At 38.1% G+C, this 21174-nt stretch overlaps 1 protein-coding gene across 5 annotated transcripts in view; it reads left to right on the forward strand.

The window, feature by feature from the left end:
* Nucleotides 1-21174, forward strand: part of CCPG1 (cell cycle progression 1) — a 23608-nt gene continuing 2434 nt past the window's right edge. The window contains exons 1-11 of one of the 5 annotated variants that reach the window (XM_058811267.1): nucleotides 1-162; nucleotides 4418-4489; nucleotides 8336-8453; nucleotides 8935-9014; nucleotides 9218-9425; nucleotides 10428-10523; nucleotides 13456-13719; nucleotides 14095-14106; nucleotides 16719-16840; nucleotides 17878-19289; nucleotides 20475-20748. In XM_058811267.1, the coding sequence (XP_058667250.1) occupies nucleotides 4430-4489; nucleotides 8336-8453; nucleotides 8935-9014; nucleotides 9218-9425; nucleotides 10428-10523; nucleotides 13456-13719; nucleotides 14095-14106; nucleotides 16719-16840; nucleotides 17878-19289; nucleotides 20475-20652 (2550 nt within the window). In that variant the 5' untranslated portion in view covers nucleotides 1-162; nucleotides 4418-4429 and the 3' untranslated portion in view covers nucleotides 20653-20748. Of the gene's footprint in view, nucleotides 163-4417; nucleotides 4490-8335; nucleotides 8454-8934; nucleotides 9015-9217; nucleotides 9426-10427; nucleotides 10524-13455; nucleotides 13720-14094; nucleotides 14107-16718; nucleotides 16841-17877; nucleotides 19290-20474; nucleotides 20749-21174 lie in introns of those variants that run through there. The other 4 variants (XM_058811269.1, XM_058811268.1, XM_058811270.1 and 1 more) reach the window with 4 other exon arrangements.

The following is a 21174-nucleotide window of genomic DNA, read 5'->3' on the forward strand; positions in this document are numbered from 1 at the left end:
GCCGGGCCGCGGCGGGGCGCGGACTACGCTCGCCAGGGTGCTGCGGGCGCCGCCCCGCGCGCAGGCGCCGGCCCGGGCGGGCCGGGTTGTTTGTGACGGCGTCACCGGCGGCTGCGGCCGCGGCCCCTCGTCCGTGCCGGGCCCCGCGAGGGCCGCGCTCAGGTAGGCGGCGGGACCGGCCCGCGGGGGCGGCCGCCCTGCCCCGGCCCGGCCGAGGGGAGCTCCGAGGGGCGCGGCGGCTGCCGCGGGGAGGGGCCGCCCGGAGCGGGGCAGAGCCCGGGGCGCCGGGGCCGGGCGGCCGTTCCTGGAGCGGGCAGCGGGTGAGCGGGGCCGCGCGGGGCCGCGGCGCTGCTCGGGGGGCGAGCGGGCTCCGGGCAGCGGTCACCGCCGTGCCGGCCCCGGCCCCGGGCGCTGGCGTTTGCCAACTTCCTTCTCTGCCGCTGCCTCGGCGGCTGATGCAAGGTGCTCTGTTTCATAAACACGGCGCTGGCGCTTTAACTGCGCTGGCGCCGGGCCGCGCTCCGCTTCAGGTGCGCTCCAGGAACACCTGCGCGGTACTGGGGGTAGGGACTGAGCCGGGAATGCCCAGCCTTGCGGGAGCCTGGCTTTCCTTCAAAACAAGGAAATATTCTATATTCAATATGGGTTGCTAAATATATTCTTAGAGAACAATGTTAGGGGAAGAAATAACCACTTAGAGATAATAAACTTCCATGAGAACGCTGAAGTTTAGTAGCGCTGAACCTGTTTTTATTTCTGTTGTGCAACAAATAATCGACTGTAGAAGAGAGCTCAGAGTTTTTACTTGGAATGACAGCACAGCAAACTCTGTAGAACACATTCATATTCTTCTTTGGTGCCCATTACTCATCTTTGTCAGTGCTTATTGAAGGTTATTTTTTAGTCTCGGAAATCCTTTTTTTAGATGATTGATCTTAAGGGTTTATTTAGACTGGAGTGGTCCTGTTGAAGGCTGGTATTTATTTTGCTTTACAGTAGATAAATAGGATGTGGTATCTCAGATTTATTTTTATGTACATATCTGGAGTAACTTCGTATTGTGTTATCAACAATACATATGGTTGTAAACTTTTGCACCTTATGCTTCTGGTTTACATCTCACTAAGGGTAGGAAAATAGTTAATGCTTCTGAGTTCCTGCCCCCCTTCCCCAAATACATAAAAATTGCACTCTGAGCATAATGAGTATTTAATTTGTCCACACAAATTAAGAAGATGATGCCAGAAGTGACAATGAAGATGCTTAGCGAGCATACAAAACCAGGGCACCACGGGATTGGCTTTGGTTGGGTTTTCCCCCAGTCTTTCCTTCTGGCTTGGCCTGGCATACAGGAGACCTGTAACACCCTAGTGTATCCTCCAGTTATCCCTGCTGTGACTGGGCTAGAACCCATTAGTGTCATCTTGATTCATTAGGAAGTGTGAAGGCTTGATGTCTTTTTAACTCCTGCTCAAAGCTATTTTTTTTTAAAAAGTTGCATTCAGGAAGACAGTGGCAGCATTTCCAGCCCCTTTAGGCTGGTTGGAGAGGCATATTGGTTCTTAGTGGGTCTTTATCATTTGCTGGAGAATCAAACTGGAGAAGAGTTTGTGAGTGGGTCAGTTTAGCCATTGGGTTCAAATTAGGCTTCTGTTTTTCAGTGTACTTAGGGGATTGAATTTGACCTTGGATTGAGTTATGATTATGTGCATTTTATTAATCTGTTGCAGAAATAAACTGTTTAGCTGATTGTTGAAGTTTAGGAACCCTGTACCTAGGTAATTTTTTTATTAAAGCTTGTAGGTCTTTTTGATCTTTTAGATCTGAGTAATAAAGTGTTTTAATTTTGGTAACTGTTTTACATGTGTATGTTTGCTGAATATACCTGTAGGAATGCATTTACCCTAGAGATGCTCTTCAGTCTGATGCCAAACTACCTATCTATTGTAATTTGGCTAAATTTAGCAGTTCTAACCATAAACCTTAGTGTTCTTCTGATTATTCTTTTTAAAAAAATCCATTATTTTTCTTAATATTAAAGATATTTAAAGTCTTAATTAAAATACTAATAAAAATATTTTCTGTTTTGGTGGTTTGTCACCTGTGTGAAGGTAAATATGCACTTTTAGTGTAGTATTCTGGTTGAATGCAAAGAAATAACTTCTAACTCAAGGCCATTTATCAAGACAAGTGAGCAATAGGGAAATGATGATTGTTTGCCTGCTTGTTTATCTGTTTATTTAATATATTTTGATGATGTTGGTACCCAGTGAGGTCCTGAATCTTTTGTGTGGGATGGGAGGACAGGTGTTTATGTGGAGCCCAAAGCCATGGCTGTATGTTCAGAACAGAAGATGCCTTTGTGTTTCTGCAGTCCGTGTGTTTTTGGCAGGACAGGGAGAGCAGGATGGTGTCTCTGTTGTGTGCACCAGGCCCAGGGTGAAATGCTGAGTTAGCTGGAGGAAGAGAGATGTTGCAATGCCCAGCACAGAGTCTGCTGTGACAATTTGGGATTTCAAAATCTGTAGATGCACCGGTATCAAACTGTACTGGTGCCCTGAGGTTGTGTTTTGAGAATTCAGATTTTGCAAGGCAGCCAGTGATATTTCTGCCAGGTGACGAGTTCTGGTGCTGGGAGTTCCCTTCCTGTGAAAGGAATGCTGCTGCTGCTGCTGGATGCCCAGTCACATTTAGAGTAATTAATGACAGCAAGCAGATGTCGTTGTCACATGTCGCATGTCAACTCCAGAACTTAGTCTTTACCATTTGGGCATTTGTTATTTTGATGATTGAAGAAGTGTGATTTAAAAATAAATCACAATTAAAAAGAAAAAAAAAAGATTCTTTTATGCAGTGTGACTTAAAAAACCCCAAACAACTCAAACCAAAATAGATTTCTTCCCACCCCCTCCCAACCTGACATACCCTGGTTGAGATTCCAGGAAAAGCACTAATGGAGGAAGAAAAATATCTACAGGAAAATGACAACCATATTCAAAGTAGGGCTTTATAAAAAAACAGAAATTCAGTAATTCAGTTTCTCTCTAAGTTTCATACCTAAGTTGATTGTTAGTGAGTATTTTTGCTTAAACTGTTGTTGTGATTGTCACCATCTCCTTTTTTTTTTTTTTACAGGGGAACTATAAATATATTAGAAGTTGATGAGAAAATAGTTTTATCTTAGAAAAACATGCAGTAACTACCATAATGCAGAGATACGAGACATGTTTACTGTGTTTTGAGAGAAACCTACATGGAATTGGAGGTTTTATATTTTGTTGTGCCCATTTCCAGCCACACTAGTATACTTAGATGTTCTCATTCAAGTTTTATATATATTTTCTGTGTTGAGAAACCAGGAATGAAGGCATGATTGATAATAAAGTAGAGAGCAAATAAATTTAAACACATAGATGCTTTCCTCTGTGTTCTGACTGGAATTAACTCAGAGTGGGAAATACAGCAGGTGTCTGAAATTGTGTGATAAAAGCTGTATTGAACCATGGTTTCATTGGCTGTTTTATTATGTTGATGCATATAACAGCCAATCGATTGGAAATTGTTCAGTTTTGGGAATATTTTTCCCACCAAGATGAATCCATAGTCAATTTTATATGAAAATTAAATATTTTTTTTTCAAGGAACAAAAACTGTTTTAAACTTCTTTATAAAACCTTTTTGCTAATTAAGGACTTGAAAAAGTGATTGAATATGATGTTAATGAATACTCTGTATTCCTGGTAAATTCCTGTTAAAAAGGAGAAAAGATATATAGGCAGCTGCAGCTGGACAGTTCTCTTTTGAAAGTGGCTGCCAGTCATCTGATAATATTATTTAAAAAAATACTTTGTTATTTTCATTCTGTTTTTGTAGTTGCCAGATGCTCTCAGTTTTCCTCAGAATCGTGTGAAGGAGTGAAAGAAACAGGAAACATTGATTTTGCCCAGTAGTTGAAGAAAATTAGTTCCAAAAGATCTTAATCTGTTTCTTCTCAAAAAAACCTCCCACCGTTTTTCTTGAATAAACTGTAGTTTCTGTGCATGTAACAAAGCAGAAATTATTTCATGTCTTAAAACTTGTCTATAGCATCATTGTTTAACTTTAATTATTAATTAATTGACTAGCTTTGTGTGTGTGTCTAGTCTAAGAGCTTTTTGGCTGGCTGAAATAAGTATGTGCCTAGCAAAACTGTATTTGCTCCAAGTATAAAGAAGATAGTAGGAAATAAGTATAAAAGGATATATTTTCTTTCTCAACTTTTATTCTGTTTTTTTTCCTATCAATTCCAGAATAACAATTTGTGTGTTAGTATATTCTTCTGTAACATCATGATTTCCATTCTTCTGCTTATTTATTTTTCAATAGAGCAGTGAAATTGTGTGTCTTGCATATTAAAAGAGTCTACTTTTACCTGCAGTGTGCTTTGAAAATGTCTGAAAATTCCAGTGACAGTGATTCGTCTTGCGGCTGGACTGTCATCAATCACGAGGTACCCAGTTTCACATTGGTACAGTTCTGTCATCTATAAGCAGTAAAATGCTATTTCAGCTTAGTAATTCTTGTTTTGTGTGGATATTGCATATCAGCTGAGAATACAGAAGAGCAATTTAAAAGTAAATCATGAAACTACTATTTAAAAAAATGTATACTTTTACTGTAGTTGATACAAATTTTCATATTTAAAAGAATTTCTTTTTCTGCAAAGGTTTTACTTTGAAGAGCTGGTAGAATTTTAGTGGCATGCATTCTTCTGTTTCACCCTGCCTGAAAATATTAGCATGCTGTGTAACTTGTCTGTTGTTGCTAATGTATTTTTTCTCCTCCTGATAAATCTGTACCCTCACCAAAACAAACAAAGTTCGGAATACTGGGCAGGAAAAATATCTTGTGCAGAGGGAATGATTCCATGATTTCCCCAAGTTTTTTCTAACACTAAGGTATCTGGTCCTAATTTCAGCAGTGGCTGTTCAGGGGCAGCCCTCAGTCCTTACATTCTTCCTTACAGAAAATTAGGATAGGGACAAGTGTATATTCCAGCACTATCTTGGGACAGGTGTCTGGATCTGCTGTTGGTTTCAAGGTTTGCATTGTGTGGATGAAATCAGTGCTGTCAGTGGAGAGCAGGAGTCTTATGGCAGGGTCAGCCCTTAGGTTTGATCAAATGACTGCCCTGACTGTGCTGGTTGACACAGTGCCTTCAACACCTGCTCAGGTACAGCAGACACATGAGTGTAGATAAGAAAAGTGTTTTATCTTCCCTTCCCACAGTGGACAACCAGGCCTGGGTTGCTCAGAACCTCTGAGAAGCCTTTCCTGGTAGTGTGGGGGTATCCAGTATCCTTTCTTCCTTTAGTCCTGAGGATTTCTTCTGAGGATCTCTGCAGATCTTGGCTGATGTGTGAGTGTAGGATGGGTGGGTTGGTTTCCTTGTTTGGTTTGATTCTTATGTATTTAGCATTGTCTTGTAAACTGAGGAGGCCATTGAGCCAGAATCCTCAGGACAGATGGGTTGACAGTATTCCTGGAATGACACTTAGTATTGCCTGCATCTACTTGTTGCCTGCTCCAGAAAAGAATTCGAGGACCAGTACTTAAACTGTTTCATTCAGAGGAGGAAAGCAGGAAAAAATGACTGAAAATCATGCATAGTGTTCATCTGTTTTTCATTGCACACTCCTCTGTTTTGCAGATTATAATGAAAATGGGAAATTTGGAACCAAGCTATTACAAACCTGTGATTGCACTCATGTTTTGACAGTTCCTTGTCACAAGTGATACAGTTTGAAGTTTATAAATATTGGGCCATGCTTTCATTTCTGTTGGCAGCAAAGTGGTATTTAAGAGATGGTTAAAACTTCTTTTCCTTGTTTTGGGCTGGATGACAGGTTGGGCATCTTGTCACCAAAAGAAACAGAAAACTCATGCACTCCATTCCTCAAGGCCAAGAGGGCTACAAGAGTGTAACAGGCTGCTGGACTCAAAGAGCTCAGATAAAAGTAAAAGGATTTAGCGGTTGAGTTCAGCAGTTGAGTTATTCAGCTGTGAAGTGCAGACTTTATTTTCATTCTTGGGATGGTTATTTTACACTGTAACTGCAAATGAATTACGCTGTCTAAATAAGTTAACATAACACAAGATTGTAGGATGGCTGGGATTTGTCTAGTCAAAGCAGAACAGATTTCTGTGGCATGGAGATTTTTTGTTGCCAGTTATTCATCTCTGATTCAGTGAAATAAAAATGGGGCAGCACTGGTGTTTGAGAGCTGCCATTATTAGCATTCTTCTGGTAAGACAGCTTTGAATCTGAGCAGAAAGAAAGCAGAATGGATGGGATGGCCAGGTACACTTCACACAGCTACTGCCCATGGAGGGGGATGTGGACTTCTGTACACTGCAGTGAATTGAGCTGGATGTTTAGGACAGGGGTAGAACTGTGGGTTAGACAAATTTGGAGTTCTGAGTTATGATTTTCTCACATGCTGTTGTGACCTGTATTGGTGATGGCACAGTGGAATCTGTTTGTGGACACGTTTTGCAGTGAGTTAGGGGCAGGAAGTGGCTGCTGTCCAGGCTGTGGCTGCAGGGAGCTGGCAGCTGTGGCTGCTGCACTGAGGGTGGGCTTTGGACAGAGTCAGAGTGCTCTACATTGCTGGGCTGCTCCTGAGAAAGGACTTGCTAATTTTGTGTAGGAGGGTAGGGAGGTGACAATATCTTTTCTTGACCTCTTTGCTATTGCTGACATGGAAGGTCCAGCATCAGATGAAGTGGATCAGAGAGTTCATGCATTCCCACCTGTGTGTTTTACCATGTACTCAGCTAGCCCATTAACTTGGTTTTTTAGCTAAAATTGTAATCTGTCTTAAGCAATACTCCTGATGTTTTTCTTCTTGTGGAGCATGGGCAAACTGAAATGTTGTTCTTCTTCTTCACAATTTAAGAAATGAAAGTGGTTCTGTCACACCAGAGAAAATTGTCACATAATAAACCCGTATATCTATCTATAAAACCTCACCAACCCAAAAACCCCAAATAACTTTGTATTTTCTTTCCTGAGATTTCACTTAGATTATAGTACATTACTTGTAAATGAGAGGTGAATTTCTGCAAAACACATCAAATCAAAGTTGTGATATTTACATAGTCGAAAGGAAAAAAGATACAATGTGTTTAAAAAAGAAAAAAGATACACAGTGTTTAACAGTTTACCAAAGGAGTTAATTTTTGAAGCCTTTCTAAAAGAAACATAACTTTGTAACATGATTATAGAATGTATCTTATGCACTTCTTTTTGAGGTATCTAATCTTCCTGAAGTACAGGCTCTGTAAAAACAAAAGCATACATGTTTGCTTGAGTCCTGAAATGAGACATCCAGGGAAACTGATCTGGAAGTATTGCTGCTACTGTAATTTCACACCTGCTGTTGCAAAAATAACTATCTCTGTTTACAAAAACAGCTCAACTTATTTATGGATCAGAGTGACTTAGGATTTTTTCAGTTATGTTTTGCATGTTTCTAGTTTGCTAATAGCCTTACTGGTGTCTCATCAGTGTTTTTAAACCAAAATTACAATATAAAGATTAAAGATTTGGAATTGTCAAGCATATTGCTGGACTTTAGTACCCTGCAGTCTCCTGGCGTTGTTTATTTGCAGTTCCTGTTGTGCTCTGGTGTTGTTGCTGCCTGGCTGCTGACCAGTAACGAAGGCTCCTTTCTGGATTAAAGACAGAAATTCAATCTAGAGTTTGTATAAATATTTGTTTTTGAGGTATCAGAGATGTACTCTATGAGCAGCCTTTCAAAATTTCTCACAGGAGTTGAGATGGAGTGAAGTTATACATAGTTTATCCTGATAGTAGTATTTATTGCAGCTCATGTTGATATGCTTGAAAGTTCTATTTTTGGGAGGGTGTGTGTATTTGCATACAATAGATAGGAACAGGAATTAGATCCCATATTCAAAACCTCCTCTGGTTATCTAAATTCCATTTAATAAACAGATCTAATAAAGACAATAAAAATAGTTTTTTAAAATACTCATTGTAGTTGTTAATTAATGCCTAAATTGCTGTCATTTTTCCCCTTTAGAATTGTCCTTGTCTAACTTTTTTTAACCTTGGTCATGAGAATTACACACTAACACTTGTTTCACTCTAGTTAATTAGTTGGTATTTCACCTGCTTTTCTTAGCTCAAAGTCATCTTCAGTTTTAAAGGCTCAGTTTTTCTGTTTCTGTTTTTATTACTAATATTCTGTTTTCTTTGTAGTCCTTTCTTCCTACTTTACTATTGGAAACCCCAGTAATTGTAATGTCCATTTAAACTTTTCACCTTCAGGGTTCTGACATAGAGACAGTGACCTCGGAAAATGGAAGCACAAATGACAACCATGAGTTTGTTTCAGAAGAATATGTTTCCTTGCAAGAAGAGGAGCAGGCAATTGATGAGGAGCAAGGCAAGATATTAAAAGAGTTGTAGTTGCATAAAATAGATCAATATTTGTTGTAGCATTGGCACAAAATTGGTATTTTTCAATAGATTTTTATGTGCTTTCTGGATGTCTGTCAGGGTATTTGCTTCACCAGTGTTATGGAAAATAATCAGTTGTCAACTTTATAAAAGTATTTTTTTCCTGAAATGTGTGAAATTAGTATAATGTCTTTCATTTTGTCCATACTTTAGATGTGTTATAGAATAGTGTGCACTGGTGTTGCTGTAAGATCATTTATAGAAGTGTTATTGATAAAAGAATTGTTCCCTGGTAATGTCATAGATCAAATAAGAATAATTTGGAAGGAACCATCAATGCTTGTACTCCTAAAAAATAACATTATGACATTGTATATTAATATTACATGGGTGTGGGCATAATTTGTGGTTGCTGCTTTTAGTCCCATGTTTGTTTGCTTGTTTATTTCCTCTTTTTATTCATATAGCTCAGTGCAACAATGATGAAGAGATCCCAGCAGTAGATAATACTCTGTCTGGTTTTGAGGAGACTCAGACAGTTCCAGAGGTAAATTACATTAACAGACTACATTATTTAGAAACTTCTCTAAGCCCCATCTGTCAATGGCAAGAAATGTTTGGAAGGCATTAGAGAGACAAATTTTTCCTTTCCTGAAGTTCCAACAATTTTTGTTTGTTTGTTTGTTTGTTTGTTTTAATTACTTCATGTTTTTTGTGTCTGAATAATTCTCACACTGTCCCTTTCCCTAGGAAAATAAAGAAAAAGTTCCTGATGATGGCTCCTGCATTGGAACTATTAGTGATGATTCTGACATTGTTACACTTGAAGCTCCAAAACCAGAAGAAACTCAGAGTCAGGAGGAAGCTCCTGCTGATGGTGAAGAAGCTCAGAGTTCAGAGGATTTTAACATGGGTTCCTCCTCTAGCAGTCAGTATGCATTTTCCCATGTAGAAACTGGTAAGAGCAATAGAGTCTTAAGCAATTGTGTGCAAAAATGTCACCAGGGAAAAAACCCAAACCAGTCTTTGGTTAGTGAGCCTTCTTTTTATGGAGAGAGGAAAAAAATAATGGTTTTGTTGAGTACATATCCAAGTATTAGAGTTTTTCTAAACTCTAGGTGCCCTCTTCAATTTTGTCTAAATGTATGTCTGCAATTTTTTAATTGAAAGCAATCTTTTTCATTAGTTGTTCACTGTTTTAAATGGAAAGTTAATTTGTAGCACATCTTGGAGAATGAAAATTACTTTTAGTTCACAGAATAATTGTAGGTTTTCTCTTGGCAATATTTTGGGCTTTATATAAGAGTTGGCATAAATGACTAGCAAGTGGGAGAGGATTTTTGGTGCCACGAGGACTAGGCAGTATGACTACAAAAACTTTGCACCACCCTCATAGCTATGTAGTGTATATTTATAGATTTAAGATATTCCCAGTGCTTGACTGAAATAAGCAGTGCATTATAATCAGGAGGAAGAGGATGAATATTTATCCAATAAAGAACACAAATAAAACCCCAACAAATCCAAACCAAAAACTTCCCATTTTGTTGCTGTTCTCTAGTTCTCTAGTCTTCCTCTATAATTCTTTTTGGCTTCTTGTTTGTAATCTCTTCTGTTCTCTGTTTTCTATGACACCTGTGTATTGCTGATTTTAATCTTTCAAATTAAGTTTATTATACAAGCAGGATTTTACCTAAAATACTGTTTTATCTTAGAGTAGGATACAGCATCATTAAATGTTCATGTATCTGCATAGTATCCACTGGAAACAGAAAGTGACAGTTTAGTGTCTAATTATAATCAGTGAAGATTTGTAATGAAATTGTCACCTTCTTTAAGTCATCTGGGGAATCTGGCTTAATTTTTAAATTAGGATTTAGTTGACTTTGTTTTTTTCTTTTAGGGATAAGTTCTAAAAAATGTCTTTTTTTCCCCCCCCCTGTGTTTTTGTACACAAAAGTCAGTTGGCTGGAGAAGCTGTGGAAGATTCCTGATTGTGTAAGGGGATGGGGAAATGAGGTGAAAGAGCATGTATCTCGCAGTCTTCCTTTTCAAGGTGGTGTGATTACATTTGATCAGCTTGTGCAAAGCTGATTGCTTAAGGCTTGCATGGAGTGTTCTTACAATTTTTGATAGCAACCTGACTTGGTCTTGTCGTAGTCATATTCTAGACAGATGCTGAAAGCCAGTCCTCACTGAAGAACTTGGCTAAGCTCTCGGTGTCTTATGTGCTTCTTTAAAAATATGTTAACCTTGCATGTAGGTTTGGAGCAGACATCAGTAAGGTTTGTAATACATTTCAATGTCTGTGCTTGCTTGTTCCAATGGATAGTTCTTGTTGGATTCCAAGCCTACCTGTGGCTGGCAAAAAGAATTTCTTCCTTCTAACGTAAGCTGATTTCAGCATGGCCTTTAGTGCTGGGCATTCAACTGATCAAGTATTGCAGAAAATGGCAGGAGTACTTTTGCAAGTGTTTTAAATGCTGAAGTTTTAGAGGTGACAAAAAGTGGCAACAGAAATCTTTGCCATCCACTTCCTGTTGAGTGTTCTTCTGTGTTGGAAAAGGATGAGCCTCAGATTCTTCCTAATGTAGATACTAAAGCATTCTACAAGGATTTTCTGCCACTTCTTTTTGCAAACCAGTTCCTGTTTCGATTGTCTTCATCATGCAAGCAGAAATGTTTTAATGTTGCTTCATGAATGAAGTTCAGCCAGCAGAAATACCCATATGCTACAGTGAACTGTATCTGAGCTGTGTCTGTGCAGAAATGTCAACTGACTTAATCTGATTGCTGGTATAGATCTGACACTTCAAAATCACAGTAGAAACTAGGATTTTGGGCTGCTATTGTGATCACACTTGGTTTTATTTGTATCCTTTCTATCCTGGTACTATTAGAGCACAGCTTTGTACTGAATTCTTGCAGCAGCTGTAAGGCAGTGTCATTCTTGCCTGAAAGTGTAATTGCTGTTGACAACTAAGCTGTAAGTGCTTATGAATGGCTTTAAGTATATTACAGCATTTTTCTTTCTGATTGTCTTTTTTCCCCTCTTTTCTTATTCTTTGCTGTCCAGTGTGTATCAAAGAGTTTTTCCATTTGGCTAAAAGCAGCACTTGTTCCTTAACCACTTTTGTATTCCATGTGTGTAACCTTCTTTGGTTGTTGAAAAACCCTACAAAGCCCCACAGATGAGCAAGAAAAACACCTCTTACTAAGTTTGTCCTGTATATTTCTCTATAATGTCTGACCTCTGCATTCTAGGAATGCATTTGGAATGTTTGCCTTTGTTTTCCAGGATTGGGAAGTATGCATCTGCTTAAATGATTGGGTCTAAAATGGTGTCCTTCTCTCCTAAGCTATAGAAATTCATTTAAGTGTCTGCATGTCCAAGTCACTGTCTAAGTCTGGGTTGACTGATTTACTAAAATGGAATTTTTTATTAAGGGAGGAAGTTGTCTTTCATAATCTGTCATGTTGCTTGTCCATGGACTTGGAAATTAGAAGTGTTCCAGATACTAATTGATAATCCTTTCTGGGCTTGATGCAATCACCTCTATTGAGTTGTAATTTATTTTAAGTGAAGAATCTTAAGTGGTAATGCATTTTATAGATAATAGCTAGCACTGCTTGGCATTCTTGTCTGTTCAGTGATGTGTGCATGGCTTTGCTCAAACAAATGACTTTTCGGTTGTGAACTGTTCAAGGACAGACTTTCTATATTTGCATTTTTACATTCTGAGTAATGATGTCTGATAAGAGAATGAACAACCATATTTTAGGAGGGGCATTAACATTGTGTGACTGTGAGCAGCAAAATTAGTGTCCAAACAGGAGAACTCTGTCATGTCTAGAGACTTCACTGATCCCATTGAATTTATTCCAGACATGTGAATTAGGTACAGAATGTAGATACTTGAAAGCTATTTTCCACCCTGCTACTGCTTCCCCTTGCACTTGAAAGTTACACTTTTAAAGGAAGGAGATTAAATAATAATTACTTCTATACTGCATTATCGAAATCTATTTACAGTATATGCAGCAAACATTTGTACAAATGGGAACAGCTCTGTTGTTATTTTCCTGGTTAGAATATGGCCCTTTTGGGCCATTAGAACTTGAACATACAAATGGTATAATAAATATAATCTTGAAAAAATTCTATAACAGGTATTTTTTAAGGTTAGAATTTGTTCTTATTGCAAATCTTGTCCAATTTACCAAAACTTCAGTCAGGTAATAGAAGAGTGTTGGGAAAGAACAAACAGAAAAGCACTTAATTGGATTTTTTCCTGTGCTACAGTGGTTGAAAATGGCTTTTTTGAAAGGTGGGTAAAGATGTCAACAGATAGTATATAGTAGATATTAAAAGAAAACAAAATTGCATATTTAAGTAAATTTATATCTTGATTTTGACTATTTCTAATAGTTACATTAATGGAACTGTAATGGAATTTTTTCTGCAGTTGCATGGAGATCACAGAATGAAATTTTTTGAGGGGATGTAACAAAACCATGTCTGTCTTCTGGGAGGCCTTCTTTTAGCAAGCCTTTATATTATTCTTTCATTATTAAGTATTTCAGTTTTAATAGCTGTAAGAGAAAGAAAACTGAAATCTTTGTCTTTTTACTTCACAAGAATTTGCAGGGGCAGTACATGTAGATGCTTTAGGAGGCAGGGTTGACTGAAACACTTTGTAATGGGTGAATGATAAGGTATGGGGAAGTGCCATACAGCTATTTAGTGATGATTTCTTGATTCTCTATCATTTAGTTTTAAAAAATTAATTTTTAACTTTGAAGAGCACACATTGTTTGCGTAATTTCCAGCACAAACAATATCATTAGAATTTTAATTTTGTTTTGTTAATGTTCTCAAAGATAAATACCAGATCTATTTTGCATAAATAATACGGATCTTGATATTCAGTTTGCTCTTTACCACGGTACTCAATGCATTTTAACCACGGCTGTGTGCTGCTTTTCAGTGTTCTCGTCGCAGGCCAGCCCCGAGGAGTCGAGCAGCGATGAGAGCAGCAGCCAGGGCAGCCCGGCCGTGCGCAAGCGGCGCCCGCGGCGGCGGGGGGTGTCGGGCTCCGAGCCCGAGGGGGCGGCACCGGCACCGGCCGAGCCCGAGGCGGAGCCGGCCCGGGACGAGCAGCAGCAGCAGCGGCAGTTCGGCAGCGGCCTCAACAGGTGCATCGTCCTGGCGCTGGTGATCGCCATCAGCATGGGCTTCGGACACTTCTACGGTGAGTTCAGGGAGGGCAGAGCGCGCAGTGCACATCTTGTGCAGCAAATGCTGTTTTATTGTGACTGCCGTGTTTTGTCCTCTGCTAACGACCTAAGCCACTGCAGCTGTAGTGGTAATACAGGGAGGTTCTTCAGCAGTGCAACTGTATGCAATATACACTACTTCGTACAGTAATGGGGTAAATAGTGATTTTTTCTGAGTAGATCTAGTTTTATATGAAAATATGCCTTTCTAAAAAGGCACGTGATTCAGTTGGAGATGGGGATATCATTCACTTTGTATTTGGTGGTGACTGATAGTTAGGAATTTCAATTTTGGCACTTCTTTGAGATTTGTATTAATTTTCATTGATCCCAATTTTTTTTATTCTTAGGTAAACCTGAAGGTAAGAGCCTTGAGTGATGTACTGTGGATGCTGTTCTTGCGCTCAGATTTACTTTCTAAACCATGTGTGTGTTTGTGTACACACACATCCATATATGTATGCATACTTATATTGGGAAAATAAAACAATGAACCAAGTCTCAGGAGTTGCTAATGTATGTGGGATTATAAGAACAACTAATCCAATCATACACATTTTATGTAGTAGTAACTGGTGTGAAAGCTGTTTGATGAGCATTGGCATGCTAGAGGCATAGAGAAGCACAGTGACCACAGCAGTGTGTGATAGTGTTTGTGGGGGAACAGGAGATCTCAGTTGATAATCACTTCATTGTGTTTAGTTTGGTGTTAATGATAAATACTATCTTTTTAAAGAACTTGGAGATCTGTGGATGAAAAATACACTTTGAATGCGGACTCAGGGTAATGCATTTTTGAAGGAATTCACTTGTTCATTTATTGAATCTGTACTTCTAAATAAAAATTGTCATCATTGATGACAGTGATGGCTGCATTTTTCAGCAGAAGTAAGACAGCTCTGTGTGGCTTCAGTTTTTGCTTCTTCAAGTGAAAGTTCTTCATGGTTATGTGGTAACTTATCTTTCTACCACTAGAAAGGAAGTGAAGTTCTGCTTCCATCTTCCTGTTTTTAGCTTTTTTTTTTTTCCAACACAAACTTGCAGGGAGAATCCATCTCCCTGGAGGACTACTTTGTAATTTTGTGGTTCAGCTTGGAATGAATGTTTCCCACAGCATTCTGCTACTGTTAGGCTAATTGTCATGTAAGAGGATTGCAAGTGTAACTTCTTTTAAAAATACTTTCCTTTTTTTGGATCAATATCAGGATAGTATTTTCTTTTTAGCTCGAGCTCTAGGGCCCCCTTAAGACTTTCAGAGATGCAGAAAGCAACTAGATTAGATGAATTAGATTAATTTATATATTTTAATCAACTGTATCCTAATCAATATTAAACTGAGTTAACTAGTTTTATGATGCTCTAGGAAGGAGAACTGAATGAAGGCAAACTTTTCAGGTAACAGGTGAAGCTTAAATTAGGTAGAAGGTTCTGGCCTGAAAAATGTCTCCTTATGGACATTCAGATTAATTTTTTTCTTTAACCAGAAACTGCAAGGGGGACTATAGCTATACTGCTAGGGATTTGGATTGGTTACTTAAAGAATCTGAAGGAAACTGTGACTTAGAGTACCAGCTGGAAACACAAACCAATTACTGAGGAATAGCACTTCAATATGTTCATTTTTAGTGTTGCTAAATGTCATTTTTGCTTACTTTACTTAAATTAGGATTTTTTATAAGGAGAAAAAGAGAACTTTAAGTGTTTTCTGTAATTCAGGTTCTACTCAACATAAACCCTTTATGCTAAATGATGATTTTTCAGATGCAGGCTTTAGATTGTTAGGATTGATGGACTTCCTCAAAAGCATCTATAAAAGATAAATATTAATACCAAATTTACTGTCAGTATACTTTAATTCATTTATGAAAGGATCTGTGCTCTCAAGAAGTGTTTACTAGGACTCTGCAGACTTAAAATCATTGCTGTAAAAAATGTTGCCTTTGCTTGAAGGCAAATGTTGCCGTTGCTGAATTGAACTATTATAGTTCAGCTTCGTTTAATAGAGCAGTCTTTTTTTAAGGTCACACTTCACAATAGATAAAAAAGAAGAGAGCACAAAACATTCATGAGTGCAAGTGTAGTTAGAGCATTTCTTCTGTTTACAGTATGTCTCCCCCTGCCTTTAAATACAGAAATAGATCTCTGATTATGGTGCAATGGTTTTGAAAGAAATAGTTCAAAATTGCTGTTGCCTTCTTCTCTAGAGTCAATTCAAGAGAATCTAAAAAGCAAATATATAAAAACTACATCAGTGTTAGGGTTTAGAGAACATATGTTAGGTGAGGAAGTACCAGTCAAGAAGCTGTTCTTGACAAAGAAAATTTGGTGGCTAGTACAGCAAAATACTTTTTCTGAAAGCCAGGGTGTCTCAGCCTTTGTCTGGCAGTTGAAAAACAGGACACGTGCTTACTCTGCAGCCTCTGCTTATGGATAAGAAGGACAAGACAGGGCCTGAAATGCTTGCTGCTTCTGCTTTGTGAGCAGTGTGTAATAATTGTATTTCTGCATGAAAATTTAAACACTGTGCTAATACCCTCTCATTCATGTAATTCAATTAACAGTCAAGGTTGGAGTTCTGAATTGGATAATGCATGGACCAATAGCCTCCCTTTTATCCTGGTTGACTTGCATGTTTCTAAAAACCTTAGAGAGAAGTCACAAATATTCTTTCCTGTATAACTTGTTGGGTTGGTTTGGATCTAATTTATTTCTATGTAGTGTTCCAAAATTCCTTTATTTGTTATAAGTGAAAAACCAGTGTAGAAGACGATTTTTGGGTCTGAGAAATGGTTTATCATTGAAAGAAAAAATTTTCCCTACAGCTAAACAGTTACTGCTAAGGACAGGGCTGAAATGGCAAGGTAAGAATCCTTCTCAATTTCCAAAGAGAATGAAGATGATCTTTAGGTTCCTCTGTTCCTCTAACTCCTTACTCTGAGTCAGTCTATCAAAAGAAACTTTTTTATCTTTGTAGGTACAGTGCAGATCCAGAAACGGCAGCAGCTGGTGGCAAAGACACGTGAATTAAAGGATCTGAAAGATGACCTTTACCAGTGCCAACAAGAGCAAGGAGATCAAGTGCACCACAAAGGGGGGGTAGGTGTGAGCTTAGCTGGAAGTCATTGCATAATTCTGTCATTGTGTGTGTGTTTTACACAAAGTGAAATTAATTTCTCACACAAATCCATTTAATTTTTGTCTTTAGCAAGTTCTTTCAGAGAACTTTCCCCTGAATTCTTGACAAATGTTTATGTTGATTGAATTTGCTCTCGGAATGTGGTTAAACATACTGGGTTCTATGTCTGTGGTCTAGGAGTTATCTGGGCACAGAGACTGTTTCCCTGTGACACAGTGCCAAGTTGTCATCAATGAAGACAGCTGAAGTAGAAAATGCTTGTAAAAACATGTTGAACATAGAGGTTTTGTGATTTTTAAATTATCTTTATCTTTCTAAATTATCAATAGTTATTAATTTTTTGAATACTTAAACCATACTTCTGTTTTTTTGCTGCTGCATCATCCAGAGAGATGATTAGGGAGTGGGTATTTTTTTTAGATTTTTTTTTTATGTGTCCGTTAGCAGCATTTGTACATAATTCAGTATGTTCTAGAGCTTGTCAATGACGCCAACAGACTGGGGAGATCCTTTTGTGTTAGTATATAGTTACACAAACAGATATTTTCAGATTTGATTAAAAATCATTAGCCCCAACAGCTAAATGCCTTTTTTTTCTGCTAATTTTTTTGGTAATCTGTAAATCCAGTTTGCTGAACATAAATCAACAGCAAAGATGCACATTTTGATTTCCTTTGAAGATGTTATGAGTTAAGAGTTCATGCACCCAACTGACTATTCTTTGTCTAGTTAAACCAATACAAGTGAGGGGTGGTGACCTCTGGCTGGCTGGGAAAGTTTCTCACATGGTCTTTGTTGCCAAGAAAGTGTGTGATAAACAAACCCAGCTGAGATAAACAAACCAGCTCTATTTTTGCATCTTGGCTGTGCATGCTTCATTGCATCCAAAATGACAAGTAAGCTCTGTTTGGGCTACCTTGGTTTTTCATCTTTCTAGCTAAAGTTGTAACAATTCTCATTGTAGTATTTCTGCTTGTTTTCTTTTTGTTTCTTTTAGTCACTCAAGGGAGATCTTGGCACGTGTTTGACCTTTACTGAGGTGGAGAAGAAATCCTTTGATTCTCAAAAAAAAAGTCTTGCGGCAGAAAATCAGCACCTAAGAGAATCTCTAGAGAAAGAAGAAAAAGCTTTGGCCTCACTTCAGGAAGAATTAAGGAAGCTAAGACAACAAATTAGAAACTTAGAAGATAAAGGTAGTAGCACTGAATCTATTGTAATAGAAAATCAGAAACTAAGGGAGCATTTGGAAGAGGAAAAGCAAAGGAACAGCAATTTTCTCAGGCAAAAGGAAACACTCTTTGCAGAGGCACAGATGCTAAGGCGAGAACTGGACAAGGAACGTCATGTTACAGAAGCTCTGAAGAAAGAACTGGAACAGTTAAGTTCTCGTCAAACACCTGAGAGTGCTGATGATGATGATGATGAGACTTTAAGAGAAAATCAAGAAATAGAAACTCTGCGAGGAAGACTGGCAGAACTGGAAAAGAAGCTGAACTTTGAGCAACAACGCTCTGACTTATGGGAGAAGCTGTATGTTGAAGCAAAAGACCAATCTGAAAAACAAGAAATTTATGAAAGTGGACAGAAGAAAGGTGCTAAAGGGCAAAGTAAGAGTAGAAAGAAATCAAAGGAGACATTTTTTGGTTCAGTGAAAGAAACTTTTGATGCTATGAAAAATTCCACAAAAGAGTTTGTAAGACACCATAAAGAAAAGATTAAGCAGGCTAAAGAAGCAGTGAAAGAAAACTTGAAAAAATTCTCTGATTCTGTAAAGTCTACATTCAGACACTTCAAAGATACCACAAAAAACATCTTTGATGAAAAAGAGAAGTCATCAAGTGACAAAAGATATGAGGCAAGCAAGAAAGCTCGAACTTTTTACCGAGACCATAACTCCTACGAGAATCTGAAGCACATGCATTACAGGGGACCTCACATGCCCAAAGAATCCAGAAGTGGAAGGAAACATCATTTTACAACATATGAAAAAGATTCAGATTCCCAGAAATGTCTCAATGATCATTTGTGTAGTAGAAAACATCAGTTTGCCCTAAAGGGCTGCTCTGGTATTTTTGAATGTGCTCATCAAGAATTCCTTAGTCTCTTTAACAGAGTTTCAGATCCCATCAGGATGGATGAATTTAACCGGCTAATGAGAAAGTATTTGCAGCAAGTTGTGCATAACTTTCATCACTGGAGAGAGCTAGAAAATTTCATCAATAAGTTTTTTCATAATGGATTGTTTATACATGACCAGATGCTGTTCACTGATTTTGTTAATGATGTCAAGGATTACCTGGAAGATATGAAGGAATACCAAAGTAATAATGAGAAGGTTTTTGAGGATTTGGACAAATACGTCTACAGATACTACTTCCATTATGATAATTCACCCCAGTATGGACCCAGGTTTGTTTCCATGTTTCCTGTACTTGATAACACAAAGAAGTGTTCTTTGTAAAGACAACCAATGTCCTTGTTGTAATGGATGGTCTTTGAGCAGGTATGTGTGTGTATGTGTATGTATGCATATACACACACACATATGCTAGAAGACTTTCTGAAGGACTTAGTGGAAATATTAGATTATGTTATATGAAGTGGATCTGTAGAACCTTTATATAAATTTTGTGTGTGTGCATAGCAAAATCTGATGTTTCTGCCGGGTTCTTTAGAAACCTGGAGCTGCCAGTAGGATTTTTTTAGACCAAACAGCTCTGATTGCCCATCTGATGGAATGAGGAACTGTCTTGGAGCATTAACTGGGGCTTCCTTGTTGTCCTTTGCTGAATGAGGTTTTTGAGTGTATTTAAGGTGTGTCTGAGTCATGTTCTGGCAGATACATTTCACTCCTCTCCTGCAGAGGAGTGTAATGCTGGGTTAGTCTGTATGTCCAGAGCGGAGCTCATCACACAGCAGGCATTAGTTCAGATCCTGCCCCTGACTAAGCTTTGTTCAGACTTGCTCACAATGGCCCTTTGTGTCAATTGTTTCCTACATTCCTTTCCTGGATCTAAAGGTGTTCTCAGGGCTTTACAAATTTACACTTGTATTATTTATCATTTCATGTACTTTACTGCAGCTCAAGTCTGAACTATTAACTACTTTGGGGTTACTAAGTATTATGTAATGTAGCACTTGCTCCTACTGAAAGGTAAACCATGAAGGTAATAGTCCTATTGTCAGCTACCTAGTTAATGTGGTTTTGGCAAACATATAAGTTTATGATTTTATTTATAGTCCATCTTCCTAATTTATTATCAAATGAACTTTATTTTTAAGTTAAATACCTAATTTGTGAGAATTTCAGTTTGCAGAAAATCAATTCCAAATTCTTTTACTGATACTGTTATACAGAAGATTGTGATACCAGCTGCATTTTTATTTTTAGAAAGCATTTCTTTTGTATATACCATCTTATTGATGATTTAAACAAAGAAATGCCTCCCCCATTTTTCTTACAAGGACCTAAAAGGACTACTTACTACTAATTTTGTTTTCAATGAACCTCAGCATGTTAAAAGCTGTACTTGAAAATGTACTTGTGTTATAAAATGCTTTTAGTAGTAATAAGCTTTTGTTTACTCCTTGCAGTCGACCTAAAAGACCTTTTACACAAACTGAGAATTCCAGACATGAAAAACAAGCTCAGAAGTACCAACACCGTAATAAAAGAGAAGGTAAATGGCATAAACATGGTCGCACTAATGGAAGACACATGGCAAATCTTGAAATAGAATTGGGGCAACTACCCTTCGATCCAAAATACTGAGTAATTTATTGTAAAAACTAAGATTAAAATTCACATGCTCTCTGGAAACTAGTGTTTTTCAACAAAGCAGCAAAATGCAAATTTTTTTCTGAATAATTTGATTTTTACACATTTTTGTTAACAGGCAGAAGTCAGGCTTTCTGATTTGCATATTCTGTACCGTTGCTTTAACTGTTCTTTGGAAGTAAAGATTGTTTGGGTGCCAGCAGTATTGTTGCAGAAACTAGGCATGCCATGACCTGTGTATGAAAAAATGCTTAATTGCATTCCATTAGTGTAGTTAAAGCTTGAGCCATGCATAATGTACCAACTACTAACTCCAATGTTTGATATACTAACTTCATCTCATCCTTCAAAACATAGAGCAACATTGTGGTAATGTATTTGTTAGTGTTCTGTAACCTTATATTTGCTTCCTGTCTTTGGGGGGGTTCAAGAGCCTGTTGAATTGTGAAGAATTTGCTGTGCTGCATTCTAATCAGCGTGCTGATTTAAACACTTGAAATGTCTTGCATATCTGCA

The sequence above is a fragment of the Ammospiza caudacuta genome, chromosome 10, assembly GCF_027887145.1.
Source record: "Ammospiza caudacuta isolate bAmmCau1 chromosome 10, bAmmCau1.pri, whole genome shotgun sequence".
Lineage (NCBI taxonomy): Eukaryota > Metazoa > Chordata > Aves > Passeriformes > Passerellidae > Ammospiza > Ammospiza caudacuta.